This window comes from Paralichthys olivaceus, chromosome 8, assembly GCF_024713975.1.
Source record: "Paralichthys olivaceus isolate ysfri-2021 chromosome 8, ASM2471397v2, whole genome shotgun sequence".
NCBI lineage: Eukaryota > Metazoa > Chordata > Actinopteri > Pleuronectiformes > Paralichthyidae > Paralichthys > Paralichthys olivaceus.
The window spans coordinates 23,687,773-23,708,446 of NC_091100.1; the positions used below are offsets into that span (position 1 = coordinate 23,687,773).

Sequence of the window (20,674 nt, forward strand, 5' to 3'; positions counted from 1 at the left end):
AGCATCAAACAATACTTTCGATAGCATTGAAAAGCATTGAGGCAGATCTATGATGATTTTCAACTCCAGTTGGCATGTCAGCATCCGGTGAGCGACCTGTCGCCATAGAGATGACATTTAAGCATCATTCACTATAGCATGGACCACGCCACAACGATGAGTCGTTAAATCTTTTGATGGAAATTCAGGCTGTGTTGAATAATGCGGATGGAGGAATGGATGTAAAAGGCAGTGATGAAGATTGATGAAGAATGTGTCCGTTAGGCTGGTCTGGGAGGATATGCTGTGGACTGGGCAGATGAAGACTCAGTGTGGGGGTTCATTTATGGTGCATTTCGGTAGGGGGATGGGGATGAAGTACAGAGGTTGAGGAATGAGGTAAGGGAGGATGAAGGGAAGTAGGTAGGGATGAGGATGGAGTAGGGAGGATGAGAGAAGGTAGGGTAGGTCGAGAGATCTGAGGCGTGGTCCCGCTCCTGAACCTGTTAAATTCTTAACTTCATTAAATGAAAGCCAATGAATCTGTGATGTGATGCCGATATGCTCAGAATATTTCCTTCAAGCTAACAACTGAAACATTAGTAGATATCAATAATATGAATTAGTGTTACTGTTATACCCCATAGCATGAATAACTGACTCATAACTTGTTTCGTAGGAGGTAGCCATTGCTGCTGTGAAGAAAGCAGGTGGAAGCTGCGGTAACGTTGCATGTACTAACCCATAACTTATCACTTATAATATGAACTGTTCTGTGACTGCAGCGACGTGCTGGTACCAACAGATGCACTGACTCTCCTGCAACAAACTCACTAGACTGCATCACGTACGCAGCTTGGAGGGAGGGCGTTCAGGGAGGTCAGTAACAGTTCTTATACTGTGTTGTAAAAATACTGTTTTCTGCAAGCAAAGGTAAAAGTTCTCAATAAGGCAGAAAGATTCCCTCCTGACAGTTATACTATTATTTCATTAGATTATTAGTTAGTGCATTAAACTGTTGCTTGAGGTAAATATTTTGTATAGAATTGCAGCCACTGATTATTTTCATTATGGATTAACATTCTGACTGTTACATCTGCTAAAGTCAGTGACACTGTCACATAATTTTGTTCAACCAATAGTGCAAAGTATTACTATCCATTTTCTCTTCTGTCTTCTTTGTATGATTATTCCGTGTGTTAATTAATACAATATGTACTCCGTCAAAGAAAAGTATAACATGAACAATAGTGCTCAACATCACCTTCTTGTTGGTGTCGTGACAACCTAAGAAGAACCAGTTTCACTGAGTGACAAAGAGAATTCGCAAAACAGACCTGTCATAGAATTTCCTTTATTAATGAATGAGAATAAAAGTCAACTTGCATTTTTATAACATGACAGGCTTCATTAATCTAACTGAGATTATTACTTGTGTGTAAATATGTGCACATAATTTAAATAAATAAAAAAACAGAGAGAATGTTAACATGTCAAAGGCCTGTTTTGTGCCCAGTAGCAAAATGGTCTCTGAATAAAAAACTGTATAATGCCTCAAGTTAGAACATTTACAAGGAGACAAAATGAAAACAGTACAACCATTTCTGTTCAGAGAAATTTCAGTTCAGTACCTAATGCACTTTGCAGGAAACTGTATGGAGATGAAAATGTACAACAAAAGCAAGGCACCATTATACTGTATGCAATGCAGGTTTTCTAGAATTGTGAACTGGGATCTTTTATTTTACTTTCACTGCAAATCATTTTGAACCATAAATAGTTATTTGTTTAAATGGTGTGGCATTCACTCTCAGTTATAAATAGGTTTGGATATGACAACCTCCATGCAAAGTATATTTAAATATCTTAAAGAAAGTAAAATCTTAATATCACTTAAAAGCAGCCTGACTCCCAGCCTCCCTCACATATCCTCGTCTGATTCTTCAGAATACACTGAGGTACTGCTAGATAAGTGTGATTATTCACCACTGAGGCTTTGTGGGTAATATTTACGCACATGTTGTGGTGCTGCAACCTGGAGGAAAAAACACTGATCCTTACCTGATGTACCTGATTCTGTACCATGCAGCAGGAGGAGGAAGTTGGTCTTTACTTATCTTGGTGTAATAATGAAATAAGCCATTCATTCTGCAGTGATTGCATTTCAAGGAAGCTAAAATAATTATACTTTATGAAAAAAAGCAAATATTGACCATGACTTCAATATTTTCATTTCATTTAAAAACGGGTGGCAAAAATCTAATAATTCAACGTAATTCGATTTGACATAATTCAAAGTTAGATTTCTGTCAGTGTCTGATTCTGAAGTACTTTGCTAAGACACTCCTGTGCTGACAAAATAACACAAACTGAATTTTTATACTAAATGACATTCAAGGTGTGTTTCAATCCATGGCTGTCGTCAGCTGGAAAACCAGCCGATCGGTGCATAATTGATCGGAACGTGAGCAACAGCTGCTCCATGTTCCTCTCTGGACTCTGGATTCAACACAGCATAATGGACATGTAACATCACAGCTGGCTGAGTGTGTTATCGGCATGTCTCTTCTGAACACGTGCGTGTGCAGTGGGGATATGTGCTTTCAACATGATGCATCTCATGCTAGAGATGAGTGTTGGCAGAAGTGGCTTTGATAAGTAACCAAGTATCTTGGCAGTTGTTCCTGCTCTACACCTCAGTAGCAGGTAGTTGTTAAGTTATCAAACTAGCACACTCGCCAAATCTAAGTTCAAGGGGGGAAATATTTACAAAACCCAATCCTGTAGTTTTGCATGTTTTATCTTATTAACCAAAAATCCCTTGGACACAAGCAGTTTCAGAAATGTCCAGTATTGTTGGCGATATGATATGTAAGCCTGTGATATTCTGTCTGACAGAATTTGAAAACATACTTGTTTCAAGTACTTTCTGTTGGTGACTTCATTGTTATGAGGTAACTTTCACAACTATTTGTGCTTGAACTGCAAAACCGCAATTAAATATAATACTAACAAAAATGACCTTCACTATCTTATTACACAAGTCAAGTACATTTCAGGAGTCAGTTAATTAATAACCTCCAATGAGGAGGTTATGTCAGCAGGCTTATGCAAAAACTACTGAACAGATTTCCATGAAACTTGGGGAAAGGACAGGACATGGGCAAAGGAAGAACCCATTAATATTACTACATTATTATCGGGGATTTTATTTTCTCATTTTCTTTCTTTTGACATTTCAACAATTCCCAAACTAATAATTCATGGGTCTTGATAAAAAACAGACATATCTAGAGGACTATTTACAGTATGCTATGCTGTTTGTCAGTGTCAGCAATTTGGTGCGTCTTGATTGATTTTAAGGGGTCTTTTGGGCCGAGGCAATGTATGCCCTCCACTGAGTGCCTTTCTAGTTTACTATATGAAAATGAATGAAATCCATAGATGCCTGAGACCGCAGAAAAAATACATAAAAAAATTGAACCTTGTATATTTGAGTATTATTGGTGGTGGTTTAGGAGCTAAATCTTGCATATACACCATTTTGTGGTGTGTGACTTCTTAAAAGATAATAGGCAACCACTGTCATTGGTTCAGGATAGTAGTTACATTTATTATCAAAGCATATAAACTTGGGGAGATCGGGTTTTCAAAATAAAATAGTGAGAAGAAAGGAGAATAAAATGTTCAGCAATGGTGAGATAACATTCATTTCAGTATGGAAGCCTGTCATGTGATTGGAGAGACATCTTGTGCACAGAGCTGAAGTCACAGCTCTCCTCTGTTCCACTAGCTTCCATAACTGTAACATCTTTCCATCTCTTTGTGAAAAGTAAAATTGAGTTGTGGGATTTTCCTTCAAATGACTAGAGTTTATGGGAAATGGTGTTTGTTCAAAGTCACTAAAGAGATTACTATAGAATAATTAATGTTAATACATTGTTTTCAACACATCAGGCAAGTCACATGACATACAGTTCAAAATGGCTCTGTTCCAAGGCTGGATTTTTAGTTATCATCGATGGTAGAAGCGTCACTGGGATTTTGAGTGAGGTTCATTTACTTCTAGAACAGAACTCAGACGTTTCAGTTTACTTTGGCCCTCTGTAATAGGGCTTTGAATTATTAAGGCCCATTTTCTTTCCATTGCTTACGACAGATGTGTGGTATTTTTCAATGGAATCTTCCATGTGCTAGGTGTCCATGTTCTTCATGCTTTGTCTCAAGGTCACATAACCAACTGTCACACAGGGTAGAGTTTAGTCGACTTCATCGAATAGTGTCAGGATTTTTTGGGTCTGTGGTCCCCTCTAAAGACGCCTTCATCTTTACCTCAGATTTCAATCATACTTGAAAACAAAGAGTAACTCATGCAATGATATGCAATCAGCCTGTATGAAAATACTGCGATTCTTATCAAATGGATCAAAATGAAAATTAAAGAAAAGGACCCCTTTTTTTTAATCCCACCCTCCCTCTCCAGTCCAAAAGGATAAAAACCGTTTCAGTTGTGTGAGATTTGTGTGCCTTTCCTACTCATATCTATTTTAGCCGTACACGAGGCATGTTCGGCAGTTCGGTGCTGCCAGCGGAGGGTGAGGACACGTGACCGCTGGCCAGGCTATGGTTAGAGCCCAGGGTTCCTGCCCCTGCTCTGCTCCCTGTCCTCAGGAGCTCTGCGGAGTAGGAGTGGGCTTCAGTAGTCCCCTGTGACAGGAAGTCAAATTCCTGTGCCTCTATGTCCCTGTCACTGATAAAGAGGTCCTCCTCACCCCATCCAGCTCCACCACTCCTGCCCATACTACCACCACTCCCACCTCCTCCCCCAGGGTCTTGGCTACAGCTGTGGAAGCCAATGGGGGAGTCACTGCTTGTACTAGGGCTTGGGGATGACAGGCTGTGGCTATGGAGGGCATCCTGGACAGCCACGGGAGGTGCCTGAATCAGGTCCTGCACTGACATGGACTTGCCCAGTCCTCGGTCCATCTGACAGGGGCCAGAGCAGCAGCCCAGGGCTGGTGGAACCAGGGGCTCGAGCTCCAGGCTCATATGCCTCCTCCAGGAGCCCTCCTCCTTAGTGTTTAGCCTGCCATTGCTGTTGGTGCTGCCCTTGAGCTGCCCCAGTCTGCCCAGCCCGAACCCAAGGCCAAGGTTTTCCCTGACACTGCTGTGCTCCATCTTTGTCCCTAGACCTATACAAAAGCCCTCCATGTTGGGGGTTGTTTCAGTGGAGGTCGCTCGCACCAAGTTGTTCGGGCCACTGCTTCGGCTAGGAGGGAGCGGTGGTGGAAGCCTTGGCAGAAGAGGAAACCCTCCATCTCCTACTCCTCCACTGCTGATACTATTTGGGGTGAGAATGGGTGGAGAGGTCCCAACAGCCTCATCAGTGCCACTTTCGGGCGTGGTAGCTTGAGCCTGGGGATGATGATGATGGGAATGAGGAGGATGATGGTGGTGATGGTGGTGATGATGATGGTGATGAGGCAGTGGCGACGGGCTGAAAGATGAAGGTGCAAGGCCAGAGGGAGATGTGGTGGACGAGAGATTGAGGTTGAGCTCATTGGGTGGAGCCAGGATGAGATGGAGTCCTCCTTGGGAGAGGTGGGAGTTGGTGGTGGAGTGTGTGACACAGCCACCAGGTGGAGGCGCTCCACTGCTGCTGACCTGGGTGGAGTAGGACAGGTCTTTGCTGAAGACGGGGGAGTGGTAGTCAGAGGTCTGTTCCAACTCGAACAGCGGCAGAGAGGAAAGTGTGAGGGCCGAAGATGATCCTTTACGCAAAACCTGACGATAAATGTCAAGCAGGGAGTCGAGTTTTGACTCAATTGACTGGACCTGTGAAGAACAGGGGAGGACAACAGCAAGAAAGAGAGAACAATCAGTGAGGATGGAAGGTAGTCTCCCATTGTCCCACTCTCAAGAGCCACAAAGGTTTGACAAATAAGAATGGGTCTTCGATAAGTTACAATACAGCTTACTGTCTCACCGTCACGCAACTGGTTGGAGTGTCAGCTTTAAGCAAAGTTACACTAATTGCCAGACAAAGCAGCGCATTACTCACAGATGTGATCACGCCTGGGCTGCACTGTCTGCATGAGCAGTGCCTTGCAGAACGTCTTGCCTTTAATTTCCCTGCCCATGTTTTCAGGTTAGAGCGGCCACACTGCCTGTGTGAGACAGGCATGTGAGCCTTTGCTGCTCTCAGAGTGAGTTGAAGACCGGCCTATTATCTCGGTGTGCGGTTCACAGTAAAATAGACAGTGAACGTCCATATCTGCCAAATATACTTCCTGTACCCGTTTCAAAGACTCAGCAACTCTGCGGCAGACACGCTGCTGTGTGAACAACAGATGCTTGTGAAACACAGCAGATCTCGTGCTGCACACGCACCTAGTGTGGCCCAGGCGTTAGCTTTGCTTAGTCTAGTTTAGCAGAAGTGCAAAGCCATGTTTTATCAAAACTAAGAAAAAAGCTGCAGTGTTAACATCACTGTTGCCAGGTTTGCTAACACAACATTGAACAATTTCACAGTATTACTTGCAGGTATTGTAAACACTTCAGAGTTTCACTCCTCTTCAGTAGACAGCTGTGGAGCCCCTAAGATCCCGACAGGTGATTTTACTTGTTCACAAAATATGCACCTGATAATAAAACTTGTGCACACAAGTTATTATTTAAAATTTCATGTGTCTCTAACCACGTCAGATGCACAAAGCCAACTATTTCCAACAAGGTAATTATCTTGCGCAAACAAGTTATCTTCTGCTCTCAAGATAATAGATTATGCACACAAGATAAGAAACCTGTTGGGACGTGAGGGGGTCTGTAGCCTGTGCAGAACACTATTGGAGTTAAAAATAAGCTTTAATAGAACTTTATATGGTTCCTCAATTCTTCAATTAAAGAAAATACAAAACAGACAGACTATGTTCCATAATATTATTATTACCATTTCACCTTTACTGAGACTGTAGGCATATTTCACTATAGCTGGATATGCTGCACAAACTAAGTGTTGAGGAGTGAAATGAACTGTTGTCTGTCGAGAATTCATTAAAGCTCTCAACATCTCCACTCCTCTCCACAGAGCCATGCTAATTGTTTACATCTGCTTCCAGTCTTTATGCTAAGCTAAACGAACCATGTCATTACTCCAGCTCTGTAGTTGATGCAAAGAAACACGAGTGGTATTGAATATCATCTCACTTGTAAGCAAAGCAAAGCAAATCCCAAAACTCTATTCTCCCTATTTTCTGCTAATCAAATAATGCATCATAAGATATTCAAGACTTAAACCTGAATGCATTTAAAAATACAAACAGAGGACTGGGTCTGGGGAATAACGACTGATAATGTAATCCACTATAAGAGAATAAAACATTATAGAAGAAGCAACACACAGACCTGTCGCTCCACCTTACAGACACGACCCAGCATGCTCATGTCTTCCAATATGTCTCCATCAGATAGTAGCTTCTCTCGAATCTTCTTATCCAGAGGGATCTGGCCCTTCCCCAGGATTTGGTCCACTCTGGAAGACACACACACACACAGACACACACGCACACAAACAAGCACATGCAAACACAAGAAGACATCAGTGACAAAGAGAGACCCAAGAAGAAATCCATGAGGCAGCCAACAGAAAGGAAGATTGAAGCTGCAACCGAATCATAGATTATTGTAAAGCAAACTCTTACAGGCAAGTGAGACGTTGTACTTCCTCACTGGATTTGAAAAATTGTTTATGTTGGATGGGTCAATATCAATGTTAGGATGGTGTGTTACTAAAGCTGTTCCTTGTGATTCCAACAGGTAAAAAAATGGATTTTTCCTTCTCTGCTCTGAATTAATTTTCTATTCCTTTACAGGTTCTTATTCAAATTCTGATTCTGTCCGTCTCTCTCTCTCTTTACATAAAACACTGCTTGTGCTCAATCCAGTGAGGTTCAGTAGAATCTGGTTAACAAGGTCTGTTAATGAGGACAGGGATGAGCCAAGGCAATGTCATGCAATTAAAACACCACCACAGTTTTAGAGTAAAATATATAATGAAAGCTTTGACAGGGTCCTCCAACACCAAACCAGATTTGCATCTAAGAATGTTATTCTCTATGTTGTAAAATGGAAACTTAATGCAATTAATGCCTAATAAAGACAGTAAACAAATAAGCCAAAACTACTTCAAAGACAATAGTGATCCATATTGTAAAGTTAGTGTTTTTTAGGTCAATGTGTTCTGAGTTTTCTAATTTCAGTGTTGTGGTACAACAGACGATCTTAAAGCACAGATCAAGTGTTTTGGTTGCAAAGTGCATTTTGAATGTCAGATTGACTCAGTAGAGAAAATCTGTAATTTTAGGATTTGGTTGCAGTGAGATAATTCTCTAGTCAGATGCTATCAACCTACAGCTATCAAGAACAGGGAGCAATGAGATGACGACGTGACCAACAAACCAGAAAGGAATGAAAACAACGTTTCACAAGTAAACTTGAGGAGGGTTATAGTCTCCTTGTGGCTCCACACACATCTAACGTTTACACCTGCAACTATTTTGGACAAAATGGTTCAGTTTTGGTTATTTGCTGCGTGTACTTTCTTTCGATGTGTTAACTTTTCTTCAGCATTTGAATCCCAAGTTTGCAATTCCAATTTGCACATAAAACTGAAGACTGAAACAAATGTTAATATACAGATAAATGCAGCAGTAATCGTAACTTAATGTCCACTAACTGGCAATTTCTGGCGCTTTCAGCCTCATCCTAATGTAGAAAGCAGACATTACAATCTCCATCCAAATATACAACGATGTATTGGTATAATCAGTTTGTAAACAACAGTTGATGAAGACCATGACATGTGGTTTAAAGCAGCTCTGAAAAAGCAGCTCGGTGGATTCTGATTTAAGAATATTTTGATAAATATCTTTTTCATCTCTTAAGTGTCAGCACCCCCTGAATAACAGTTTAAAATGCATGCAGCATTTTCAGTGAACGGTAACAGCAGGGGGAGCTTTTACAGCTGCAATACCAGATCAATACACAGCTGCATAGTTTTGGAGTAGGAGTGTGCATTACAGGGGGGGGGGTCTGTGCGATAGGTGTTTATATCAGGTTGGAATCTCATGTGTTGATTCCAGAATCTCCCAGAATTCACCAAAGCAAAACCAACAACCAGAGTCTTTATATTGAAGAGTTTTTTTGGTGTTTAGTTGGGTCAGTAGACGACTGCACACCCAGGTCAGAAGAGTTAAAGAGAGGAGTTCAAGCTCAGTCAATTCAAACAAATAAACTTGATCTTATCATCTCATAATTTGACGAATGGTTTCAGTTTTAATATTTTTTAAGCAAGAACAAACTCTTGAATTGACTGAGTGAAGTGAACTGAACATGGACACGGATAAGTGAAGGAGGGGAGAGGGGAGGGGGTTGTATTCTGACCCCTGAGTGGAGTTCTTTCTGCCCTGGCTGTAATAGACAGGGAGAGAGGGGGAGGAAAAGGTTTTGGCTCTGCTGCTCAGGGGCTGTGGGCCGACAATCATGTCCAGCCTGTGAGGGAAGCAAACACACACACACACATAAACATTCACACAAAATGTAGGATAACAGACAGACATACATCAGTATTACACAGATATTTACCCATGCATTTATAAGACATAGAAGCACACATCCACACAAACGCACACACCAAGATGCATCAGTTACAGTCTGCTCAATCAGCTCTGGTTTGACATCAGACTATAGCATTGACAACTGAGTGTGTTTGTGTGTGTGTGGTTGTGTGTGTGTGTGTGTGTGTGTGTCTGTCCTTCCTACCTGGTCTGCAGGCTCTTGATGCGACACAGCATGTCCAAGTGACCGGCAGAGTACTGTTCAATCACGTCCTTCACATCGTAAGGACGCAGCGTCTCTTTAAACTTCTTCTTGGCCACATGGAACTTCATTATCCTGCGCAAACACCAGAGAGGTTCACAGAACAGCCTCAAGAGGGAGCTCTGATACAGTCAGTGTAGACTTGCAGCAACTCCACTGATAATATTTCAGGGAGTGCAGCTAATGAAAACAAAACAAACCTTATCTTTCCAGTCTGTTTTTTTTTTTGAAAGGTGCCCAAAATGTGTCATTGCATGCCGACGGGAAGTTTCTTCACACCAATGTGAGGAATCAGAACACAAGAACATATCTCCAGTGAACCTTACAGCAACATCCATCGAGCTGGTGGCTGCTTATTGTTGCTGCGTGCATGTAAATTTATTGGAGTGAATAAAAAGCTCTCTGAATTTATGCACCTGTGGCTCTGGAGCCGAATGTGAGAGTCTGAGTCTCTGGAGAGAGAAGGCAGCCGGCGAGAACAGACAACAATAAAACTGAGTCTTAAAGTGAAGAGCAGGGGAAACAATTCTTGAATGTTTGTGTGAAGCCATATTTTTTTATGGCCAGTCAGGATTTGGGCTGGTGTCTGTCACTTACACAGGTCAACCAAAGTCTTTCAGGGTTCAGATGCATTCAATGACACTCAGAAACTATAGCAGCACCCCCAACCCCATGAACTGAAGAATAGCTGGCTTGTTGTGATGGAGAAGACAACGTTTTATTTTTCGTTCATGAGCTGAGGTAAGCAGCGTTACTCCCGTCTCCCCAGATGTATAATTATGTTGAACCACTGAGAGAGAGATTTGTTTTGCTAAGCACAGGAACAATTCCTTTCAAACACCCAAAAGCAGAGTCAGGTCTTTACAGACTCAGACTCCACTGAGGTCCATTTTCTTTGGATCTGCTTTTCATGCACCATCTTGATGAGGGTTCAGGACAGAGGATGCCTCACCTTGTTAAGCCCGATGAGACAAACTGTAATTTGTGAATACGGGCTATATGAATAACATCTGATTGACTGATTGATGTAAATGAATCAGTAATAAAAACATTTAAAAGAGATAAAGCAAAAATATGAATAAATAAATAAACAACACAAGCTACAAATAAAGAATATATTTGAGGATAAACTACACCAACAAGGATTCAGTTCAACTGAGTGCAGTCATAATTTAAGATTATTGTATATTTTGATATTTTTCATGGTTATTTTTAAAGCCCCTGAAAACATCATTTCAAATCTGAGGTACTTCTTCATTAAGCAGTAATAAAAGTTTTAAAATGTTCTGATCCAAATGTTGCTAAATCCTCACTGTTACATGGAAGTACGTGTAGTTTATCACCACATTCACACTTTTAACCAGTGGAAACAACAGAGAATTTTAAGATAAACAAAACTGTGGCACTTCTGGAACAAAGAAAATATAATTTACACTTGACTCTCAACTTACAATTTTACGCTGAATGAAATAATTGGAATTTGAAGACAAGCACCCACTCGCATCACAGGGAAATAAGATACTGAGAAACTATTCAGCTTTGTGATAGTGAAATGCATTTTCAAATAAAATGGAGTGAGTTGAGCATTTCAGAATTCAGTTCTGATGTTATATTACGCATATGGAACAGTAAGGCCAAAGTCAATTTAAATTACACTGTAGTCCTATTTTAAAACCAATTTCTTTCATTAAAACTGCATCTGAGTGACCATGTTTCTTTTAGGACGCCATGACTGAGACATGCTGTGTCCTTCTCACATGATCACCTTACATACAGTAGCTTTACAGTGATAATGCTCCTGCTCATCATATTTCCTCTGTCTCAACATCACATGAACCAAAGATGATCTAAAAATAAAAGTCTTCCGGTCACTTTAATCCCCTGAGCACGTTCAGTCAGGGGAGCTGCTGAGCGGCAGGGGGCTGGGATCAGGGTTTGTTTACACACAACCCCGGCAGCAGAAAAATACAGTATTAGTTGGAGCGATGGGAGAGGCCTCCTTTCCTTTGCCTCACCTGACAGCTCTAATGACAGTCTTGACTGAGGGCAGCAAGTCCTCCACCGAGATATCACAGTGACAGCCCCTCTCGTCAAAGCCGTCGTCCCCGGCCATGTTGGAGTCTGCTGCTTGGGAGAGAGAACATTACTGTGAGGCAGGGGCTCAGACACGATGCCTTCACATTAGTCTTACTACTCTAAAACCTCCAGTCTACATCCGCCACTAAAGAAGTGTGTGATTTTTATCATTAGTCCTACCTGGGATATATTGGTATTGACAATAACCATGAGATTAAAACAATTATATTACTATCATGTTAATAATAGAGATAGGATAATATTGTGTAAATAATGTTGCTTAATTGATTGTGTTAATAACGTAGCTTAAATAATTTCTGTATCTTTCTGTCTTGATGCAGCAACTATCTGCTTCACACTCCAACATAATATTACTACTACTACTGATAATAACAATAATGATAGTAATAATCATCACAATTATAAAAATCTTTATGTATAAACCACATTGTAAAACACAGTTACAAGGTACTTTACAGCATAACACATCATTTTGAAATGTTTTCATTGTACATTAATTTGCCAAAAAAGAAAGAAATTTAACCAGATATCACATTATTCTATTATCGTCAATAATTTTTGTCACGACACTCATGTGGTGAATATTTGATATCATAGGTCAGAGAAATAGAACAGCTCTTTCCTGTGAAATGTTATGTGATGCTTAAAATAAATGAAACCTGCGTTATTAGATTTTTAGGCCACTTGGGGGCACTAGAACAACCCAAAAACCACACAAACATAACAATAAAAATTATATAAAAACAGAACATTTTTTGGAAAATGTTAGTAAAATGTTGCCAATTTAAATCCAGCAGACACAGCGCAACCTCAACATTAAGTGAGGCTGTCTCAGCAGAAATCTAACCATTACTGTCACTAGGTAAAGTAAGACGGTTTACACCTCATCAGGGTGCAACAGTGTATTCAAACACACTGGTTGAACTTGACAGAAATTGACTGGATTAAAAGCGAAAGTGAAAAATGATCAGATAGAGAAACAGGGTTTAGAGCCGCTGTCTGGAGGAGCAGAGCAGTCGTAAAGAACAGGCCTCTGGTGTGCCTGTAGATTTATTACTAACAACGCAACTTTGTCACAATACAGCTCTGTCCAAGGGCCTCTTGAGTTACTACACCCACAGGAGGTAAGCAGAGGGTTTCAGTACAAGAGCTGGACTGCAGAGATGAGCTATGTGTTCTGTTTAACCATAATAATGTGAATGTGCCCATATAAGTGTCAGTCAATAGTGCACAGCATGTAGGATCTGTGTGTGTTAATATGTGTGTGATACATGATTGAGTTAAAGCTGCTGATTATACAGACAGTGTGTGTAATGTGAAAGCGTAGAGTATCACCACAGGAGAATGTTAAACTGTGCTGATTGATGTTTTGCACCATTAAATAGAATATAAAAATCTTCCACTATAATAACTTTTTATTTCACTTGTAATGGAGCCATAATGAAATGGATATGTTTCCGATCCTCTAACATCTCATTTAGTCAACATGTCAGTGAATGATCAGACGGAGCGCGGCTAACCAGCCAACCAGTTTGGTTTTGGCTGGCTCGGGTTATTGATTCCTCTCCACCGCCGGTCCTCGCCAGCTGGCTGGATCCGACACCCCATATGGCTGCTGGAGCTCACCACCCCCACCTTCTATCAATCCATCACTTCACCCACAAACACTAACTGGCCATTACCCAGGAGGGCTTGCCAGGCCGGCAAAGCTAGGCCAAGGCAGAGAGGTGGGAGTGGCTAGCATTCCTCCATTCCTTTGCATGAGTTAATGGCCAGAGCCAGGTCTGGTGGGTTTATGGATGGCCAATATGCCTCAATTCATTACTTGTAGTGAAACTGGAAGACTCACCTGTCACATGTTTGAAGTTAAATATTACATTTCTGTAAGGAGCAGGTGAGACAGGTAAGGTTCTCTGCAAGCTGGTTTTCATACTTGTGTATGGATGAACCTAATGAGAATTACTAATGACATGACCACTAACATGAGAGTGGTATTGATCTCATGTAACTTACAGAGAGAAAGTGGGTATGTGTACACAAGTTTGCATTTTTTTGCAGTTAAAGGTATGCTTTGTGAGATTTAGTGATATCTAGTGGATCTTACTGGACGTCAGTGACATAAAAATGTGAAAAAAACATGTTCTGGGCCACAGTAAAGTCATGGTGGTACAAGCCGGACTAGATGGAAGAGGACCCACTATATAGAGATGAATTCTTATACTTCTTATAATCATTATACACTAATTAAAACATAATCATGGATATGAAACTCTTTTTCAGTAATTATATCCCCTTAACATCCTGAACCTTCAAGCTGCATCATAACACACATTTGCATCTTCTTCACTGAGAGTACTGTACTGAATATTGTATATGGAAAGAATGACAATAAATTCTACTTTAAGTTATTACAAATTTTAACTTAAATGCATGCTCCATATTAATCTGGATGAAGTCAGACAGTGTCTATGAATGGCAGGACAGAGTCACTTACCATCAGTGGTGGAGCGAGACTGACTCTTAAGGCGGAGTGAAGGTCTGAAGCGTGTGCGGTCATTGAAGCTCCAACTCTTCTGTACCTTGGCGGGGCTGGTGCCCTCTGTACCTGCTTCAGCCACTGGTGACCGCCGGTCGTTCACTGAAGACGTCTGCCTCTGCTTGATGCTCTGACCTCGAGGGCTCGCCATCCGTACCCGCTCCTTAAAGCTCAACTTTTGGCTGCAAAGTTTGGATGACCAGTGGTTCACAGCGAGGTTAGAATGAGAGGAAAAAGATGGGAATGGTTTATGAGGAGGTGAAATGACAGACAGATAAAGAAAATGTTAGTTTCAGCAACAACATGAATGATACCTTTGGTAAAATGCTGTTTGTTCCTTTGCACCAATCATGTGATAAATGGGATCATCCAGAACTTTACCAACCAAAACAAGGGTGGCGGGCTGCAGCACAAGATGGAGAAAGACCAGCATGCATTGCAGCAGGTGCTTCACACAAAATTGCAAGCTCGGGTTAAATATGATGCTTCAGCTGTGTGTTTGAGTTGTGCCAGGAAATTTATGTCTGCATCAGCTACAGTACGTCAGGACATTCAATGCCACACTTTATCAAATGGATATTCATTCTTTGTGACACCATGATACGTTACTTACCATTCACAACAGCAAATCATCATTTAAAGGCACGAGATTGATTGCACATGAATTAATGGATTATGGAAGATAATAAATAGAGGTTACTTGTGGAAAGTGAAGGAACACATAGCTCATCAGGAGGCAGCCGATTATTTGTTTATGCAGCTTTGAGTACAGCATGGAGAGGAAGTGCACAGGCAACAGGCATCATGGCTACGTACTACCTACAATCACTTCAATGGTATTTTATGTTGAAGTAAACCAATGACTGTAAAGATGGACAATATGACAACTAAGCCAAAACATCTCGAACGCCCCCTGGTGGTTTGCTGCAGTATAGGTCATAAACCCTGTCTTGTGGGTGGAACAAAAAAGTCAAAGTACATGTTAATCACACTGACATATATGTCAGCCTTCATTTTTCTGATAAATTGGTATTAATCTGTTAAACGGTGTGAAACATCAAGATTGACAGCTGAGACTGACTCGATTGGTCGAGCTCGTGTGCTTTGATTCTGCAGTTCCACTCCACAGTCACTACTGCACAGACTCTGGCTACACATGACAGTAGCTGTGTCCTTGATATTGTAGTTTCACTTTTGTACAGTGGGAGAGGGGGGAGATGTGTCGTCCATCTTTACACAGTCTATGGATTGAACATGTGTAGTTTTACAACAAAGGATATGTCTGGCAATATGTCATCAAATCTAATGGAAAGACCAAAGGTTAAAAATGTGTTCATCTCAATACTTTCTGACTCCTGTGTTTCATGACTGCAGTCGTTTTCTTTAGTGCATATTGTTGTCTCTGGGTTAAGTGTGTGTCTGTAAGGTTGTGTGCTTCTATGCAAAATGTGTGCAGGTGTGAGGACGTTGTTGGTGGACCCTTTCCCCGCTCTATGGTTTCCCCAGCCAAGATGGTGACGCAAGCGAGGTCAGATGACAATATGCCCCATATCTCATCAACCACCAACCAGCCATGCACCGAAACCATTGTTAAACCTGGAGTTTGTAACCTTGTTAAAAAGTCGGGGTGGACAACCATTTGTGTTTTCTCCTGTTTAATCTAATTAGGGAGTTAAGAAGTTTCTTTCTGTTGTATTATCTGCTACTTTGCAGTTAGTGTGGCTTTGTTTGTTATGTTGACCTTTGTCCACCCCTGAAGTCAAAGTAATCGTTATTTGTAAGCTTAAAATAAATAGCCATTATTGGCTATTTTGAAGAAATCTGTGTTCGAGTGGCTGCTTGGGACTTGAGGGAAAATGGGAGCATAATTCTTGTTATGTTCTGGCCACTAGATGGGAAATTACACCTCACTTGTATGTGTCACTAAGCCACTGGTTCCTACTGAGGATCTCAGAAGTACAGTATATATTTTCATAAAAAAGCTCAGAGCTTCAGCACTGAAAGTTTAGCAAACACAAAAGTAAAGTGTATTTGTAAACTGAACAACATTCAGCTGCAGATTACAACAGCAAGATGGTGCGAAAATAAAATACAGTGGACATGTCCACAAGAACCATGTCACCGACAGCAACAGTGTGACTCACTCACTTAGTCATTATTGGTTTTGGTCTTTTCATTATATTTGTTGCTGATAAAAACAAAAGAATATCACCAGACCAGATCTGTTAAAGTGGCCGTGGCTAAACAGGCATAGTGTGTTTGAGTGACAGCCACGTGTCATAAGGAATACAAGCACAGAGTTTGCACATCAGGTGCTGCATGAATAAGAAAATCTAATAGTCAATGACATTAAGTCATTTTCTTTATAATAATGTTTTAAATGTTATTTCACAGAAGATGAGGCTTGGCACAAATGTAGTTAAAACCAAAGTCACGACAGGCAGCGGCAGCGCATTGCTCAGGCAAAGATCAGACAGAGGCAGATAGTGTTTTACTGTAAAGGCGACTGTAGAGTCCCTGCAAGATTAACTGGCTCTGCCCTCTCTAAGGCTGCACAGCCTCCTACAGATACCCATGCACCAAGAATTAGTCAGCATTCCCAAAGAACAACGTCATGTAGCAGGGGAGCAGAATCGCTGTGTACCTATGTTTCCGAGCGGTACACCTCCTCAGTAGCTTCTGTTTATTACTATGAATTGGACTAAAAAACCAAGGGGAGATAGACATATGGTGACGTGTTACATGATGCAGCACTGGAGGAGAGAAAATGTTTACCTCTGAATGTTTTGAGGATGAAATATTGCACTTCATTTCACTTTGTTACCTTCTTCCTTTTTTTTCTTTACCTAAGACTTCCTGTGCTTCTTGCTACTTATTTCTTTCTGCATTAGAGTCGATGTGAATGAAAGTCAGGCGAGAGGCCTGACATCTTAATGCAATGATCCTTTGTAAAACCTTTCATAATAAGGACGTAGAGTATAAAGTAATCCATCAGAGCTTCTGGTGGCACTTGTCGACCACTGACATTTAGAAGCAGCAGAAGGGAGGCAATTGAGCTTAGTTGGAGAAAATGAACATCTACAGCACTATTTGAAAAAGGCTGCAATTTGGTGACTCACACACTTCATGTCGATATCCCTCATTTAACTATGTGAATTCAGCTATGCCATGGCAACAAGTGCCTGAGTCACCAGTGTGAGGCCAGTAACCTTTAGATAGATACTGGGTTCACTGGGGGTATGTAGATCTGGACCTGTTTTTTTTTTTTTGTTCTGGCTGTTTTTTATCTCAGCACTTCTGTGATGTAATTCTTTGAAAGCGAATAAATAAATCTAGCTAATAAATAAAGGAAGGTGGCTCCAGTCTGACTGTACAGTGTCGTTTTTCATCTCCTCTCCAGCTCTGCAGTGGAGACGTAAACTGAGCTGGGGATTTCTAGAGCTCTCCTCCCTCGTTCATAAGACATTCTTCTTAAGACATACTCAAGACTGTGTGGGATTATTTATGTTCTTTCGTGTGTGTGCAATCGAGGCCGACTCTCATATTTTAGTTTAGCTACTTTTTTTATATGACTTTCAACATGCGTTGGCTCCCCCTGCAATTTTAACAGTATTGTCCATGTATGACACAAGGCTCACGAGAGAAAAGCTTCAGCTGCCTTCACAGACTGGCTGTGGTGTTTCATAGACAAACATTTACTCGGCGTTTCATAACTGCAAACACAACACTTAACATCACTCAGCCCTCACTGGCCTGCATGCTGTCCTCCCCTAATGACTCTAAAAAGGCATTAGCTAAAGGAATAACTAAGTGTGTGTCAGATGCTGTAAGTAGGGTATATTCATCACCCACAAACTTAAACTGTGAAGCTTCAATTATACTCCCCAGTGGGCACGTATACACGGACAGTTACAGACTCCACAGATGTGTACTTGTTCTTATTACACTACTCTCAATCTGCTTCGAGACCGCTTGGTGCACAGCTGGTGCCGCTGTAGTTGGTGCCCTTGTGGCACAAACAATTGGTGGGTACACCAACGTCTGCACAGACATGTGCACACACCCATCGATGACTTTTACGTCTCACATAAAGACCATACATGTAGACCATACGCATCAATTCTGGGACTGTACTTTAAACTCAGGTTTACTCATTGAACTGTGCAAAACTTATATATCTGTCTGTGCAATTCAATGGCTCATGTGCAATCCATTACACTGTGTTCATTTTACTCACATTGTATATATTCTGTTCACACTGTGTATTTTATTTATATTATATTTATATTTGTACATCTCCTTGGATTTATAGTGTACATTTACCTATTTATTACTTTTACTGATGTCTATTTAGACTGTCCTCTTTGCTGCAACACAGCACATTTCCCCTGTGTGGGACTAATTAAGGATTATCTTATCTTATCTAACAGGAGTAACAGGAGTCTAGAGGTTTATAATGGTTCATATTTCTCCCCTAACAGAGCTGGGAATCATTCAAAAGGTTTGGAAACTGGTGCAGACATGACATCCAGCATAATGTGTTGCTGATATCTTACTCTGAAGCTGCCTGAATCAATGTGTGTCAATTAAGATTATCTTATTATTAAATGATGAGCTGACTGCAGCTCCTCTTAGCATTTTTTTTTAGCTGATGTTGTGGTTTTAGGGTCCAGCAACTGTTTGTTTCACTCTCATCAACGTCAGAAAAACTCTGTTCACCACTATAGCAACCCAGCACCAAGCAGCAGATAAAGTTAGAGACAGGCTATAAACATAGTGGAGCATCTAGCAAGAAACAATAAGAGTTTGTGGAGACCAAAAATAATCCATCCATCTATACCACCTATCCTTAAGGGTCACAGGGGAGCTGGAGCAAATCTAGAAATACAATCCATTCTTTCCTTTCACTTAAGAAGCCACACTTCTCAAAATAACTTAATAAATTAAATCTAAGTAATAAAATAAAAGATTGAACTCTTTCTTATTTTTTTAAATACACTTTTTAAAGGTGCATTTGAGTCAGTAGTACCAAAAAGGTATTCAAGTCTCCAGACCTACATTTGAATTATGTGTAAAAACATGAATGGAAGAAAGGGGATGTTCAGAGTAACAAACCTTGTGGTCGACTCTCCCTGCTCCTTCCTGCAGGTGAGTAGAAGCAAAAAAAAAAAACTATTAGAAAACATGTTTACATCATATTTTGTGTTAACAACTTATTGGACCATACCAGTGCTTCTGCATGTTTCAGCCCACAAATCATATCGACTTTTAACCATATTGAAAACCATTATCACAGTGAGAAATTTGAATGCATATTTTTTACCAGTTTCCAGTTATTTCCACACGATATTAAAATGTGTTGGTGATATCTCTATCTAGTTTATTCAGAAATGTTGGAACCAAATGTTCAGATACACATGTTCAGGGGCTAAAACCTGACAACAGACTGGTGTGGTCCTTTAAAAGATGGGAAGATTTTTATATTCAGGGCTTTGTCAGCAGCTGCTGCTTCTACACATGCAGAGGATTTCAGGACAGAAACACATTAATCAATAAAATTCATTCCAGGGGAAATAGACCTGAACAAACAGCAGGCTCACTACAAACATGCAGGTCACTGCAGAGTGACCGGGCAAACTAAGGAAGCACTTGCCAAAAGAGAAGGTACCAAACACAAACAAGGAGTATGTTTGTATGTTTGGAATTTGTGTGTGTGCATTTTGTATATTTAGTTTATGATGACTTTGACTGTAAACTAGACAACTTGCAGATGGTTTTAATATTTCCAGGCTCCACACAAGTTTCTAAACTGTGTCAAGCGCACACAAAGGGGTTAGAAAACCAACCTCAATGACTGATTGAATGGAAGAAAAGAACGCAGGATAAAGAACTGGAAAAGTAGGTGGAGATGTCCTTGTCAGCTGAGAGTCCATAATTAGTTCACATCTAACATTTTAGATGGAACACAGCATCCTGATCATGTTATTGTTAATATCCAGACTGAGGGAGGTTCTGTGCTCTTAAAGTGAGCCGCAGGCTTTCAGCAGGAGTTTCATCTACGCTCAGGGAGCTTTCTGTGTTTATTGATGGTTGGGAACACACACACAGGACACTTCTCACTACCTGCTGGAGACACTTCTGTGTCACCTCTGGTTTGTGATATTACTTTTACTGGCTGTGATTTCT

General features: G+C 40.8%; 1 protein-coding gene across 9 annotated transcripts in view; it reads right to left on the minus strand.

Annotated features, from left to right (window-relative positions):
* Positions 1-1,317: 1,317 nt before the first annotated feature.
* The window catches only part of LOC109627665 (potassium voltage-gated channel subfamily KQT member 5-like), a 114,754-nt gene continuing 95,397 nt past the window's right edge, over positions 1,318-20,674 (minus strand). The window contains exons 9-16 of one of the 9 annotated variants that reach the window (XM_069529848.1): positions 19,604-19,630; positions 17,133-17,189; positions 14,447-14,670; positions 11,871-11,979; positions 9,799-9,930; positions 9,421-9,528; positions 7,384-7,510; positions 1,318-5,814 (exon numbers count right to left, since the gene is read on the minus strand). In XM_069529848.1, coding sequence (XP_069385949.1) covers positions 4,522-5,814; positions 7,384-7,510; positions 9,421-9,528; positions 9,799-9,930; positions 11,871-11,979; positions 14,447-14,670; positions 17,133-17,189; positions 19,604-19,630 — 2,077 coding nt within the window. In that variant the 3' untranslated portion in view covers positions 1,318-4,521. Of the gene's footprint in view, positions 5,815-7,383; positions 7,511-9,420; positions 9,529-9,798; positions 9,931-11,870; positions 11,983-14,446; positions 14,671-17,132; positions 17,190-19,603; positions 19,631-20,674 lie in introns of all 9 variants that reach the window. The other 8 variants (XM_069529847.1, XM_020084377.2, XM_020084376.2 and 5 more) reach the window with 8 other exon arrangements.